Source organism: Gavia stellata, chromosome 18, assembly GCF_030936135.1.
Source record: "Gavia stellata isolate bGavSte3 chromosome 18, bGavSte3.hap2, whole genome shotgun sequence".
Classification (NCBI taxonomy): Eukaryota; Metazoa; Chordata; class Aves; order Gaviiformes; family Gaviidae; genus Gavia; species Gavia stellata.
This window is the reverse complement of record NC_082611.1, coordinates 4,924,062-4,939,999: the sequence shown is the minus strand read 5'-3', so window position 1 is coordinate 4,939,999 and position 15,938 is coordinate 4,924,062. Positions and strand designations below refer to the sequence as shown.

Below are 15,938 nucleotides of genomic sequence, written 5' to 3'. Positions count from 1 at the left end.
CTGAGGTTATTCCCCGACTGGAGCTGCAGAAATCCGTAGCCTGTATCCAATGTGGGAGAGGTAATGGGACCCAGCCCTGGCAGCGACACGCCTCTTGGCCCCACATCAGACGGTCGCATGGGTCCACAGGGCTGCCTGCAACTCCTGTATTTAGAACCACCGCCCCGCTCCTGCCCATGCCGGGTTGGCTCCTGCCTTGCCAGCCGGCCTGCCCGCAATGTGTTTTCCCATGCAGCCGTGGAAACATTTACTGACAACATCTGGTAACAGCCTCACCCTATTTCTGATCCTTTTGGGGCCCTTCTGGTCAAACGAGAGGATTTTGGATTTTAGAAAAGCCTTAGACGGGAACTAAAATCTCTCCAGTGCTGCTTTCTCTTTTTTTTTTTTTTTTGACAGGTCAAACGCTGCTCTGATATGAGGTCTCACCTCGCCAGCTCCCACACGCCTGCCTACCAGCTTGGGTCCCTTTTCAAGCACACTTAACAGCACTCTCATCCTGGTGTGAACGGGCAGAAGGCATGAGCTAGCTCTCCTGTCAGGCAGTGTGCGACTCCAGCTCTCACCTATCAGATGGCCACATTTTGCTTTCTGGCCACGAGCGCTGGCTGATGCTGAGCGATTTGGGGCAGGAGAGGAGCTCAGGCAGCCGGGTGCAAGCGAAGCAGCTCCCCGCCAGGGCCCAGGTTATGCCGCTGCTGTGTGCATGACCCCGCTTATTTGTTCCTTGCCGTTTGAGAGCACTATTTCAGCTGGAACTTAATTCCAGGCCTCCACAGTGGCCACTTCTTGTGTCCACCTCCCTCCTTCCCATGCCCCGTCCAGGGATGCCTTTCCTTCCTCTCCTGCCCTGGGGACTGCAACCTTTTGCTGTGCCCGGCTCAGCTGAATCTCGCTGGAGAGCGGATGCTGCTGCGTAGGAAGCAGTATCGGTGTTTTTAGACAGTACTTTTCTTTCTTCCTCTTGGTTGGTATTGAACTGTAGTGGCAGAGAGCACTCTTACTGAAGATGATGTCTCGGGTGAGATGTCTAACTCAGGTCCCGACTGCTCAGCAGTCATTAAACATTTCAGAGAAGATGTTCCAGGAACAGGGATGGTAACCTTGTGGTCCTGGACCGATTCCAGCTCGTTTAATTACAGTCTTCATAGCTGAAATTTGCTCTGCACTTTTGACCGGTTATGGGATTTTTTTTCCCCCATCTCCTCTAAGCTGTTGAGCAGCCTGGCTACGAGCTGCCACAGTCTCCCCATAAGCTGAAGCAATAAGCAATTATGTCTGCTCCCTCTCCCAAGATTTTCAAACTCATTATATTTTCTGGTTACTTAACAATTCAGGATTTTACAAAGTGTCACCGGCTCGCCTATACAGAAAAGTTTTACCTGTTTAATCTGGATAACCTAGCCAGTACAGACTATTCATGATCCACATACGTGCCGTTGTTGCAAAGTACATGACCTTTATCATTCATACAAGTAACGTATAATATAAATAACTCCTGTGAAAAAAATATAAAAATGTAATAATATAAAAAATATAAAATGTAAATTGAAGTGAGAAATAACGTAACGCAAGCTAAACAACCTACACGCACTCCCTTCTAATGAAAAACTATGAGAGAATGAACACACTATATGAGTACATAGAGTATAGATATATAAAAACTATGCGAGTATAGAAGTGCTAATACACTTCACAGCTGTTTTAAACTCGCACCTTTGTGTGTCTGGGATGAATTTCCCCCCCCCTTGGGCAAGCCTTTGCAAGCAGTCCAGGGGTATTAATATCGCGTTGCGATTAAATCCCCCCGAACACTGCAGCGGGGTTTTGGAGGGATGACATGAAGAGGCACTGAAACGCCCTCTCACCCGGCCTAAGTCGGTTTGGGAACACGGGAGCCCTGTACCGAACCGCGGGCGATGCCCTGGGGCCCGGCTGTGGGGGGGACGCGCCCCTGCCCCGCAGATAGCCCCGAGCGGGGACGGTTCTGGGGTGGGGGCACCTCTCCAGCACAGCGGCGGGGGAGTTTCTGAGGCGATTCAACTCACGGGCCCGGCAGAAAGCCATCTTTCTGCCGGGTGCGGGGGCGAGGCGGCGGGAGCCCCCTCAGAGAGGGCCGCGCTCTCAGCACCTGCCCGAGGAAGGGGCCGGGGCCCGGCGCCCAGAGCAGCCGGCCCGCCCGGGCCTGCAGGCGGCGCCGCGCCCCCGCCGAGCCCGGCGCTGCCAGCCCCTGCCCCGCCCCATAAATCGCGGCGCGGCGGCCGGGCCCGGCGGTGCTGCCGGGGAGGCAGGGGAAGGCGGCGGCGGCGGCGGCGGCGGGCTCAGCTCCCGCTCCGCCCCGCTTCCCCCCGCCCCGCCGGCTCCGCCCCGGAGGCCGGCACGCTGGCTCGCTCCCTGCCTGGGAACATGGCCGAAGTCGGGGAGGACAGCAGCGGGGCGCGGGCTCTGCTGGCGCTGCGCTCGGCGCCCTGCAGCCCCGCCGCGGCGCCCCCTCCCGGGCCGCCGCCCCCGGCCGCGCCGCCCGCCTCCGCCGGGCCGGTGCTGGCGCGGCTGCAGGGCCGCGAGTTCGAGTTCCTCATGCGGCAGCCGGCCGTCACCATAGGCCGCAACTCCTCGCAGGGCTCGGTGGACGTCAACATGGGGCACTCCAGCTTCATCTCCCGGCGGCACCTGCAGCTGAGCTTCCAGGAGCCGCACTTCTACCTGCGCTGCCTCGGCAAGAACGGCGTCTTCGTGGACGGCGCCTTCCAGCGCCGCGGCGGCCCGGCCCTGCAGCTCCCGCCGCAGTGAGTGCCGCCGACGCGGGCCGGGGGCGCGGGGGCGGCGGCCCGCGGGGCTGGGCCCGCTGCGGAGGGAGAGGGAGAGCCCGCGGCCTGTGCGGAGGGACGCGGGGAAGGGCCTGAGGGGGCGGAGAGGGGCCCTTCCGCCCCGGGGAGGGGACGTGGGTCTGTGTGGAGAGGGGCCTTCTCCGAGGAGAGGGGTGGTGAGGGGTCCCTCGGCCCCCCCGAGGAGACAGTGAGGTTCTTCTGCCCCACGGAGGGGATGTGGGTCTACTAGGAGAAGGGCCTGAGGTGGTGGTGAGGGGCCACTGCTGAGGAAGGGGACAGTGAGGGATCCCCCTGCCCACAGAGGGCCTGAGGGGATGGTGAGGGACTGCCTCTGAAGAAGGTGGCCTTGAGACCCTCCCCAGACCGCAGAGAGCCTGAGGGGATAGTGAGGGGCCCTTTGCTTGAAGTTGGTCATGGTGGGTGAGGGACCCTCCCCTGATGGAGGGCCCGAGGTGGCTGTGAGGGATGTCCGCCTGATGACCAGCCAGTGGATCCCTCTCAACATCAACAAGAGATGTCCTCACCTTCCTGGCCTTGCTGCCCTCCGTGACTGAGAAAGGGGATGATGTTCGTCAGGGCTGAGGCTGCTCCTTCTGAGGGAACTACCTCTGGGAAAAAAGTGTGAGCCCGTTGCCAAGGGGCACTCCTCCAGCGGGCTGTCCACCATGGTCATCATCCTCCATGCCTGCCTGCCAACAGACTCATGTTCAACTGGTGGCCCTTAAGGGGTTTCCAAAAGATAAATGAGAGAAGAAGGACTCGTGTCAGTGGGCTAGAGCTTGCTACACCCAGGGCTTCTCTTTCCTGGTAGAGGTCTAGTGGAAAAAATTGGAAAACCACTTTGCCAGAGTGCTTATTTTAGGGTTGGCAAGTTGGGTGTTGTTCCTGGTGTGTCTCTGGGGCAACAGAAAAAGAGGAAGTTGCCCCAGGCCAGAGGTGATGTTGCTCACCAGGATGCCCGGAGAGCAGGTGTCCAAGGTGTCTTTGCTTCATTGAGGAAGGCGAGAGGGTTGTAGAAGGGTTTTCTGTACTAGCAGGGAGGTGGTTGTTTGTGCTGTGTTGTAGATAAACTCTCTTGCAGAAAGAAGAATTAGGCTGATGTTCATCTATTTCTTCCTCTGAAAACATCGTTTATGGTTGCTGAGCACTGTCCTACAACTGCAGTGCTTCACCCCAGGGGCGGCAGCGTGATAGTGGTGGGTGATGTAATTCCTGCGTGCATCTTTTCAGGTCGTACCAGACAGACTGTGTCTAATGCTGTCTCTGAGTGAAAACATGCTGTAAAGGCAGGAGGTTGGGTTTTTGATGTTCCACTAGGCTTTTTGTTGTTTGTATAAAACATCTGTTTTCATCTGGCAGGTTTTGGCTTTCGTACTGTTTACCTCCAGCACCAGGGTCCTTGAGTTATCCCTCTCTCGCCAGCGTGTTGCTCAGGGGAGGGTTTTTTAATTACTCATTTCCTCTGCAGGCTGCTTCATTTTGTACTTAGTAATCTAGTTATAACTCCCTAGCTGCTCGCTTTCCGAGGTGTTTTGGTTTGTAACGTGTTTCATTTTCTAGGAGATGTCCTTTAGTGTCTGTTTAATTAATCTCGCTTTGTAAAACAAGACCACCCGAAGCCCAGGGCACTTCTGTTGTCACTCCCTCTGGCTCTGGGTTTATCTGTGTGAGCTCTCCCCTCCCTGTCATTCTGTTTCTTCAGTTGGTTAATCATAAGCATTGTGCTCCAACTCTCTCAAACAGCAACTTGGTTGCTTATTTCTCTCCCCTTCCATTTGCTCGTGACTCCTGGAGTGGGAATGGCAATTTTCCTTCTTCATCGCTTTAAAGGGAGGAGTTTAATGTACAGTTACGAAAATCTGCACAATAAGGCATCCTCTTTGCTTGGCTGCTGTTTGAGCTGTATAAATAAACTTGATGCTCCTCCCTTTCTGACTTCCAGAGTAGGAAAAAGTTTTGCATCAATCTAAAGGAATTTGCCCCCTTGCTTCTATCAGGTAAACAACTCCTTGCCTTCTACTGGCCAGTCAAGGGTTTGTAACCCAGACCAGGAAGAAGAAAATCCTGTTGAAGCTTGGTATACACAGTCTTGATTGAGGCTTTAAACTGTTGTCCTCTTGAGAAATCAGACACTCCAGACATCAGAATCTCCACTCTTGAAAAATCAGACAATTCCCTTCCAGTCACCCCCTCCACACACACACATACATACACAGATCTCCCCCCCCGCCCCCGGAAAACAGTAAGCACTCGTTGGTGCCATTTCTTTTTCTGTAGAGAAGCCTGTATGCTTGCTGCTTAGCCAGCTAATATTGTCAAAAGTAGGACAAAGTGAAGATAGGTTGTAGTACACAGACTTTACAGTACAAACCATGATTTTTTCTGAATATTATTTTATGGTAACACTACTGCCCTGTTTGATACAGCCACACCTTCTCCATGTATCAGCAGAATTTACCATTTATGTTAAATTTCAGGAATTAATGGCCGTGCCATTCAGTGATTTAGATGGCAGGTTGTTGTGATGTGTGGAGCTCTTGCTGGTAATCTTCTAAGAACCAGTTGTTTGAACAGTTGTCCCTTTCCCTCCCCACCCCACCTGTAAAGTATAGCAGAACTATGCAAAGTCCTATTTCTTTTGGACCAATGCAGTCACTTCTGCTGTTATATTACAAGCGAAGGAGATGTTGTGCATCATGAGATCGTAAATGGAAGCAGAGAGTTCCAGGAAAAAAAGTGTCTTTCAGCTGTAATTCATACTATTTGTTAAAAAAAAAAAATAGATCCTGGATTCATAAATTCTATTTCTGAAGTTTGTTCTCACTTCACTTTTTCTGTATAAACTTCTCTGTTGTAAGCCCTCTTCTAAGTTTAAAAGTAGTTATTCCTAAAATTTTTGGAAGATTTTGTCAGGAGGGGTGGGGAAGGGAGGAAAGAGGAAGAGTTTGAGACCTTTCTTGAAGACCGTATATACCTCCTAACACAATAAACCTGCTCAAAATCAAGGGCCTTTGAAAAGTTTCATATCACTTCCTCCATCGACATCATGTGTATGTGTAATATGCTGTAACCAGAATTTCACTGGTGGGCGGGAGTGTCATATTTCACAGCTGTGTTGTTGTAGAAGATTATATTTCACAGATGTGATGACATAACTATGAAGTAGAATTAAACAATAATGACCAACAAGGAGGGCATTTCCTAGAGGTTAATGACAGTTAGAAACAAAGTGGGCGGAAGAGTGGAGGGCCTGCAGTACAGATGAAGACCCCTTAATCTATCTAATTAACATGAGTGCCACACTACAGCATGCATTACAAATACAAATCAAGATGAAATTATGGAAGTACTTACATCAAAAATAAGTGCTTTAAATCAAATTAAGGATTGCTAGAAACTCTTTTTTATCTGTGCTAGTGGAAACTGAAAATCTGTGGACAAATATCTGGGTATTTTTCTATAAAAAAGAGAAACTCAAGACTACCAGTAGAATATGCACTAGATTTTTAAAACTATTGATACAAGCAAAAACGTAAGATACAGCAGGAACCATTGGCTGGAGTACTTTTTCCTGCTGAAGACAGTAATTTTTTCAAATTTATAGTGTAATCAGGTGTTTACAGGATCAGGTTAATGCTGAATTATTAACTTTTTGTTATCTTCAAATTGATTCAATTTTTAAAAGATGTAACAACAAGTTAGAGACTTCCAGTAACTAAAATAAGCATTTATTTTTATATTTTTTCCCCAGATTCAAAGGAACTGAAACAGTTGAACGTTAAGCTTGCTAACCTGAATTTTAAGCAGCTATGGGTCAGGTTTTCAAATGCTCCTAAGTACAAAAGTTCTATTGGCTAAAAACTGCGAATGTTGATTGAGCGTAGCCTGGTAATAGGTCTTGAGCTTTCTGAACTGGGAACTCAATAGATTGGAAAATGGTGCTTGTCTGTGAATATTTCATGGTATATTTGCTTATTGCTTCTGTGACTACTTTGTATTTTTGCAATAGTGCTATTAATGGAGCCTGAAGTTTGTGTCTTTCAGTGTAAATGGATACTTTCAGTATGAGATTACTAAGTGTAAAAATAAGTTTGTGAACCTGTAGTTCTTTTAGCATTTAGGAAATGGAAGGAATAAATGGAAGAGGGAAAAAAACAGGTGGATGTACGAAATCAAATTAAAACATGGAGTTAAAATTAAAAAAAAATTATGTATATAAGCCCCATTATAAATTGAAAACTTACTGTGCATGTGAAGTTTTATTAAGAGCATGCTGCTTTATTTATAATGGGATTTTCCTAGGTACTTAATAAACTTGACAAAAACAAATAGTCCAATACTCTGAGCACGTATCAAGGTGCTGATCCTGCAAAATTTTATGCCTGCATTAATCTTTCTGTATTGTGAGTACACAAGTTCACTTCAGCATTTGGGTAGTGGGGGTGTCTTCGCAACTGGGGTTTAGTAACCAAGCAGAAAATTGGGAGCTGGATCCAACAGGTTTTTTCATTTCCCTTTCTAAGGGAGATTGTACAGTCTGTTAGCCAGTAACTCGAGGCACTAGTTAAAGTGAAAAAATTGACATGATCTAGAAAAATGGAGATACACACAACGTATCGCAGTGTTTTGATGACCTCACTAACCACTCGGCCTCCATTCTTGTGGTTAGAATGATGCCATCATGGGGTGTGTGAGTGCGGGTATCCTTACATCTTGGAGGGAACTGCAAGTCGTACCTACACATACTAAGGAAATGCTTTGACCACATAACCACGACTACAGAACTAGTTGTTTCTGAAATGCTGCATATGTATGTTGACTCTGATAATGCCTCATATAGTTTTACTTCTTAAATATTGCATAATCTGCATTTGCAACCATTTTTTTGTTCTTTGAAATGCGTCGTTTGCTTTGCTGCAACTTGTGGATGGTGGTTTTACTCTCACTAGAAACTCTTTAAAGATTTGCTGTCTTAGTGCTTCGTCTTATATTTTTCATGCTCTTATTTGATTTCAAAGACTGTCTTTGAGAACAGGTTTTTTTGTTGCACAGCGAGATGGTGATAAAGGATTACTTGATTTTAATTATGGAATTTATGTCAAGTAATAATTTTTGGCTAAGCAGCTCAATTTGTCATGGGTTATATTAAACATTTAAGGAAAGTTTCTCTCATGTGAAACTCCTGCTTGATTTGTTGAGTCAAAAATAGCTGTGCTGTAAGTCAGGTTGTGAATATAAACCAATGCTATGCAAACCTCAGTGTATGTTCTCTTACATATTTTTTTTAAACCAAGCTTGGTTCAGTTTAGCTGATATGTTGATTGTCAAAAGGTTAATCTAGCCAGAACATGCCACACTTGTACGTTCTTGTACAGAGCCTCAGCTATAAAGGCTTCAATGTAGGTTCGAGTTGTGCTGGTGTAACTTCTTTGTGTTAGCAAACTCTCAATCATGACATGTGTGCTTAGCTGACTGTGGGATTCTTCCAGTTGGTACTGTTGTGTTTATATAAAATCTAGGGGATGAATGAGTGTGAGTTTTTGCTTTTATGAAAACAGGAATAAAAATTACGAAATCTGTAGTAATTCGTATCTTAGTTTGGTGCCAGCTGTGTGAGCATCCTCACTGCAGAGTGTCTGGTTTGACTTCTGGTAACAAATCGAAACAATGCTTTTTTGCTTTTTTCCCCTCCAGAAAATGGAACACGCAATCTTGCACCAAATAACTGAAGCATAAATGACAACCAGATTAATGGGATTGTTTTCTTTGTAAGCAAGCTCTTAGTAACTGTGCTCCGATAGCCATTTGGCGTCAGAGCTGTTCTGTGGGATGCCAAATTCTCTTGCTCGGTGTTGCAGTTTCCTGGAGGAGTAGATGTGGCAACAGGATGTTGGTAAAGAACAGGAAACTACTTGAATTTGCTACTTATGCCATGCAAATAAAGTCTTATTACTGGCCCATGTGTAGTAATTAGTGTCTGCTATTGACAGAAGTTTTTGCAGCAATTGCAGAGTGTGGAGCTTGGCAAGTGTGTTCAGCTGTGTGCTTTGGGGGGGGTTGCACTCAATACTGTGGGGTAACAAAAGGGGTATGGACTGGTTAGGTCCTTGTTAAACCACTGCTAGAGATTTGACAGTTACCTCCAGCTGGCTTTCTTACTCGGGGTGGATCTCTGCTAGCACTCAGCTCCGTATCAATTCTTCTGACATGTGCTAATTTACTTTGAGCTCCTTCTAGCTCTAACAAGTGTCTGAGGAGGCAGTGTCTGGGTGTTCTGCAGTCAGAGCCAAGGGGCACTGCAACCAGAAATGCTTAACAGACCAAGGTTTGCCTTACTGCTGGTTAGATGTGGATGAGCCAGCTTTCCCTTCCTAATCCAAATGGAAATGTGGTTTAAAAAAGAAAAATCATGTGCTTTTGAGCTGGCGATTTTAATGAAAAGGGAAGAGAAATTATCTCATTTGCTTTCTGTACAGATTCTTTCCTCTCCTTTTTCTTAATAGCAGTCCAGAGCACAGAAGCCTCTCACATGTAGCCATACCTAACACCAGCTTTGTTTTATGTGTCTGGTTCAGTCCCCATGCATCTAGCGGTTTCCTGAGGTTGCAGACTCATGGCTAGGATATCCACTTCAGGATTACTACTTTAAAACAACCAAAAAAAAAAGTGAAAGCTAAATATGCTGTAGAGCTTAGTCCGCAGTGCATCGAGGGGTTAAGGTCTTTGTTGTCTTACAATTGTGTATGTTTAGGATGGGCAGTGAATGCCATGAGAAGACTGCTGAGCTTGTGTGGTGCTTTCTGGCTGGTAAGCTTAGGTAGCTTTGAAACATTGGTTTATGTATCTGAAGTGGCTGGTGGGCCCTGATGTACCAGACTGCAAGATGGACACCAAGAAACAGGGGAGTCAGAGGGTTTGCAGTGGTGTTTTGAACAAATCTGTAAGATAAAAAAGTTGAAGCAGTTTTTTGTCTCCTGAATGTGGGCTATGAGAAGACATCTTAAAGTACTTCTAGATTTGGTTAATCAACTGATTGTGAGTACAAATTACTGTGTGGTCTTAATGCATTCACTTCAGTCAATCTAGTATTAGCCAATGAATAGTTTTTTCAAGTATTTATAAGTCTCCCTGTTTCAGTTGACTTGCAGACTCCTTATAAAAGCAGATTGATGAGATGCTTTTAGAGCAGATGTATCTCTCACTTAGGTAAATGTGAGTGAAATTTTCTATCCAATAGTATATTCTTTGTTTTCATAGTACAGATACAATTTTACTAATGTCTATTCACTTTTGTCCACAAATGTGTTTTGCTAGTCATTCACATCTTCAGTTTCTTCAGAACAGCTCAATAAAATGCATGTGTGCATTCCTTCTGCATGGCATTAGTTTTTATGAAATACATATTTTATTGGGCAGTAAAACATTTAAGGATCTTAATGGCCTAATTAATACTCTGTATCCACTTCTGTCTTGTGTATTTTGCTCTTCGTTATCCTACAGCTTCTTTTTTCATGTCCTCGTGCATTTTTTATCATAAAAATTTCAAGCAGTCTTGAGAGAGCACTCTATTAGAAGCCTGTTCTTTGAATATTCAGCAACTCTAAGTAAGATTTGATTGATAGTCCCTTCCTTCCCTACCCAGTCTATTTTTAGTCATTTAAAAGCGAGTTTAATTTCTTGGGTTGTTTGTTGTGTATGCGCAATTTACTTTGGTTTTCCTCTCTCCTTTAAATGTACCAGATATGTAATTTTCATGTTGTTTGAGGACATCTTGACAGTTTGGGAGAAATAATGTAGAAATTAACTGGGAGCTCTGCCTTAGCTGAGGGAGCAAAGATGGACAATCTTTGTCTGGTTCTGTTAATATACACTGTGTGATTAGGATAGGAGGGTAAGTGGAAGAAAACTGAGCACATTGTTACCACTTACTATCCTGTTTCAAGAATCTTGTAGCATAAGAGACTATTTTCATGTAAAAGTACAATCCGCTCCATCTTTTTAGAACAGAATGAAGAGACAAAAAACCTTGCAGAGGTGGTCTAAGCACTGTGAGAAACGACGTCCCTCCCTTTCTCGCTGAAATTTAACATCATAGCTGTACCCCTTTTTTCTGCTTCGTGCCACTTTAAAGAGAGCCTTGGGAAGTCTTCCCACACGAACTGTTTTAATCTTCCATCTCCCTTAAGGCCACATACAGAAGCCACCAACATTTTGACTAAGCAGCACTGGACTCCCTGCAGAGCCAGTTTGTGCACTTGCTAAAGGAATTGCTCTTGAGCAACTTCAGGCCTTTCCTCTCTCGAGGGCATGAGAACTACGGACTCTTAAACACTCAATCCTGATTGTGTGGGAGGAGAAAAGGACTAGACACAGAAAGCAAATTTTGTTTCCACCTGACGGGTAGACCAAAAATGTTTTTGCTTTTCATATTTGGTTTGAGGTGTAGCCCAAACTAGTAAGGGTAGACTCTTGGTGTGGGAGATGTGCCAACTGCTATTTATTTATTGATCTTTTTCTTTTTTTAATTGTTTCATGGCTTGCGTAAGGTGGTGTACCTTGGATTGGCTGCCTGCCCACCGTGCGTAGAGGGGTGTTGACTGTCAACAAGCCTGGCAATTGGGTGGTTTTGCCTCCGTCTTGTCCATTCAGCTGTGTAATTGCTATCTCTCTCCTTCTATGTCTCCTTCAGACCCTGTCTAATGAGACAAGCCATAACGAAACTGTTCTAGCACTGCGAAGACCTGCAAAGGAAGTCAAAGGCTGGGACATGCTTTGTTGCTAATGTCTTTCTTTGTGCAATATTAAGGCAAGCACTGAAGTTTTCTTCAGGCATAGGAATTCTTAGGAGAAAATTCCTAATGTGTAGTGGTTCAATAGAAGTGTTGGTAGCATTTTTTGTATTTTGTGTAAACAAGGCATATGCAAAATGCTGTTAGAAACAGGCGCAATCAAGTAGTTTAGACTTGCACATGATCTGTTTACAGTTGAGTGTCCCAGATCACTGCAAACAGAACCACAGAATGAACTTGGGGAAACAAAATTGTTTTGATGGACAGTGATTCCAAATCTGAGGTCTCCCGGTGACAAGTGGGTGCATCCTCTTCTCCAAGTGGTTCACAGTTTCTTCTCAATTTCATCCTGCTTTGTGCTCCACCAGATAGTATTGCGAGTATGAGAATTCTTACTAAAAATACCTGTAGCAGAGAAGGGCTAGAATCCTGTTCCCCAAAAAGCTGATACTGCAAACTATGAAGTTTTTATGAAGCTTCCAGGTAAGATACATCTGTTAAAGTAAAATGTTTCCCTAATTCTGTATACTATACTGAAGCAAAGGAAGGAACGCATTAGAATATGCCGGTAATACGACAGGTTAACTCTCTAAAATTTCCTAATTTAAAAATAATGAAACCACTGCAGCAGCAACTTACATATGTGCTGTCGTTTTGCAAGAGTCATTGTCACTTTAGTTGGTTAAACTCCTTTCAAGAAACCCCTCAGCACAGTCATATATGCTGGCAGGATTTGAAATACCTTAATAATCTTGGGATTGTTTTACATTGTTCGCAGTCTTAGCCATGTCTTACTAGGTGGTTTTTCACAAGCCAGTCTAGTACATCATCTTCTCCTGAATCACAGTAAAATTTTCTTTTCCTCTTCTTTAGTAGGAAGGAAAGTTGTTCCTGGGATTCTCTTCTAACCTCTCTCAATATCAGTATTTTGGAGGCTGCAGGTAGATGTCACTTTGTAGACATTTGTGTGAGAGGTGTTCTGTGTTGCTGCAAACATTTATTTGGCTGTGAGTCCAGAAGATGTCATCTTTTAAAATGTTTAAATTACCCTCAGAGCCGCTTTTAAAACGGTAATCCTGGCTTCCTCTACTGGATATTGAATGGATTGTGAAATGTCTTCAGAGGGAGTGGAACGGACTTGAGTGAACATTTTGCAAAAAGTCTGACTCCATATGGATCGTTTTTTATAATGTACATAAATAGTACATTAGCTCTTTCAAATCACTTTCTAAATGAACTGAACCAGCCTCAAAGGAAAATACATCATGGTCATGCTCTGCATCTTAGAGCCCTCTTAGAGAGTCTGATTGAATTCAAAGGTTAGTAACATCCCACATGCAAGCTTATTCTGGCACATGTATGTGGGAATTAGGATCTTTTCCTGAGCTTTACAGAGGTTATCTTGTTTTGCACAGGCTTTGCTAAGGTGTTTATCAGTAGTTCCTTAGATTTGGAAGGGAAAGTCTTCTAGATGGCTTGTGAGACCTTTCAAGGAGATGGGCTGGCTCCTTGAAAGCAAACCCTACAATGATGAATGGCCCATTAGAAGAAAGTTGATGGCACTGCAAATGAGATTTACATGAATATTAAACTGCTGTAGCGTATCCAGCAAAGATGCTGAAACAAGTGCCTCTCTCTGATGGTTATTAAGAGATTTTATGAACTGATCTTTTCAAACTCCTCCTTCTCTGGGGTATAAAAATTTCCCAAGGATCCAGATACCTGTAGCAATAAAGGAAGAGTCTTCCGAGAAGATGGGAGGTAGGATGAAAATAGGAGGAGAATCAAAGCTGCGTGTTGCCTGTGGCAGCCATGGCCAGACTTGTGTGGTGAAAGCGGCAGGATCTGCGGCAAGCTGGAAATTCCCCAGCAATTGAGCAAAGTTTTAAAATGCTTGGTGTTGAGTTAGGTATGGAAATGAATAACCAGTGCTACTTGTAGAGGCCATCTGTGGCACTGCAGTTAGTTCCATGCTGTCACTACATATTTAATTCTCGGTGTACTGCTTAATTTCTGATTGAAAACAGAACAACTTGTAGAAGCTGCTATAGGGAAGTTCCCCAGAGTGTGGGTGCAGGTGGGGCTTTTTTTGGCACTGAGGTAGGTGTTAATTGTGGTTTATGATTGAGGGAGGAACAGACTTAGTTGAGTGTTTCTGCCAAGAAGAGCAAAGAAGTAAAATAGTTCATATTGACCTTTTTCATTTTAGCCAAGATCAGTGTGAGCAGCGGAGGCTTGGAAAGCCTCTCAGAAGGGCTCTCAAATTTCACAGAAGCAGGGAAGGAGTGAGAGATGCTGGTGGTGGCCATGCTCTGCTGAGTCACTTCTTGCAGTCTCTGCTATGGTAGAATGGAAGCCAGACTTAGGCTCTTATCTTAAGGTTTGTCTTGGAGGGAGGGAAAACTCAGCACGTCATGAATGGGGGCTAAGTAGCCTTTTCTGGCGCAGAAACACTGTGGGCCAATGTGTGTGTTACAGAGCTGGTAGTCACCATTTCTGTGACATCTCTGGAAAAGCAACTGAATATCAGACTGACTGCTCATTGCCTGGTGCTGTCAGAATAGCCATGGTCCAGGGGTCCTGAAGCAGCCGAAGGCCCTGTGTCATCACTGGGGCTGGGAGCTGTGGTTTAGCAGTACTTGCCTAGGACTGGGGAAGGTGAGATGTGAGAAGTCCTACAAGAAGGTGAGATGCATTGTACCTCTGAGCCCTTGGCAAGGGCTGAGTAAAACTTACTCCTGATCCAAGACTGTATGCGGTGTCTGCCATTTCAGTCTCACAGTGGAGAGTTTGCCGCTGCCTCGTGAAGGATAGGTATAGGACAAGGGTGATGACAGCAGAATATAGAAATAAGTATCATCCTATTTTATTTCATACAAGTTGCCTTTCATTGTGCGCTTGAATTAACTTGGTGGGACAGCAAGTTAGCATGGGGGTGGATGGAATAACCTTGTTTGTCACTGTAGGGTGTATTATATTTTTTTAATAGCATAAAACCTTGGCTGCTGTCAAGCACATACTTGAAGAATATTTCTCTCCACAGGGTGCTTTTTTTATTTTAAGCTTCTGTTCCACTCCATAGTTCTGCCAAATTGATCTGTACTTTAGCTTTATGTGATAGGTATTATCTGGTAGGGTTGGGATTTTGTTTTGATTTGGCTTTTTTCCTTTGAAACATCACATTGGGATCTAAAATGGAGCTGCTTTAAAACCAAACACTAGGATATGGTATATATTTTTTTCAGCAATGTTGTCAGAGTGGCAACCATATAAAATGAATTTGTGTCCTCCAAATACGCCCCAAACTTAACTAAGTGCCATGCCAATGAAGAGTTCTCCAGGGCTTTGTGGAAATGCTGGCTTGAGACACATCTTCGCTCTCTGTCAAAGCAGGAGTGACAAGTATGGTGTTGATTTTTCTAAAATGGACACTGGCTTAACAGGACTGAAATCCCCACTTTCATGCAGCCCATTTTAGAGGTCCATAGAGGCCAGTAATGACTAGAAGGTGTTCAGAAGTATTTGAACTAGGTTTGTAAGAGCTACTTATTCTGTTGCCCAGTCTAAACAGCAATCCAGCCCCACGATGAATGCGGTTAAAATCCCATTGGGGGTCCTGTAGGTCCTAAATATGCATCTACCATGTAAGCAAGGTGGGCTGCACTTGTGGAGAGAGACAATTGATCCTGCCCTTGTGTTGATTTTCATGGCACTAGCATGTGCACTAAGCAGGAAGAGAGGAGTTAATTTTAGCTTGATTAGCAACACAGAAGGGAATCAAGATGACTGCATTGTAAATGGCAGTGGGATGAAATCAATGAGTGTGGTTTATTTCCATGCATCTAAGTGGGTGTCCTAAGCAATTTAATTTTTCTTTTTTTGTTTGTTTTTAAGAGAACCAAGAATGTTAATGCATTTAGTCCTTGAAATCCTTCTGTGGTCACAATTCTGGATACTTTAATGTTGTTGCATGGTGGTTGTTTTAAATGAACACCAGGTGCTTGTATACTGTTCCTTAGCAGTTCCTTGTTTCTCTGCTCTCTGTTACCTGGTTCAGCAGCAAGTGGCGAGTGATTCCTAGTACTGGACTCTCAGTTCTCCTACTCACCTTTGTTTATATTCTGGAGCATGTTCAAAACTGTTTATGATTAAACATTGCTCAAACAGCCAGGTTAGGATTTATTGACATAAAGGAGGTTGGGAAGAGGGAGTGGCTGGCTGGTCATCTGTGTCTACTTGAGCCGATAGTGATGTTATGGAAGTTGTACACGTGTCTGTGCAACGGCTGTGGTGTGTCAGGCCGCTGTTCAAAAGCATGGTG

The 15,938-nt window shown here is 44.8% G+C and overlaps 1 protein-coding gene across 1 annotated transcript in view; it reads left to right on the top strand.

The window, feature by feature from the left end:
• The first annotated feature begins 2,406 nt into the window (after positions 1 to 2,406).
• FOXK1 (forkhead box K1) overlaps positions 2,407 to 15,938 on the top strand; it is a 47,860-nt gene continuing 34,328 nt past the window's right edge. Inside the window, exon 1 of the mRNA XM_059826461.1 lies at positions 2,407 to 2,786. Coding sequence (XP_059682444.1) covers positions 2,407 to 2,786 — 380 coding nt within the window. The remainder of the gene's footprint in view (positions 2,787 to 15,938) is intronic.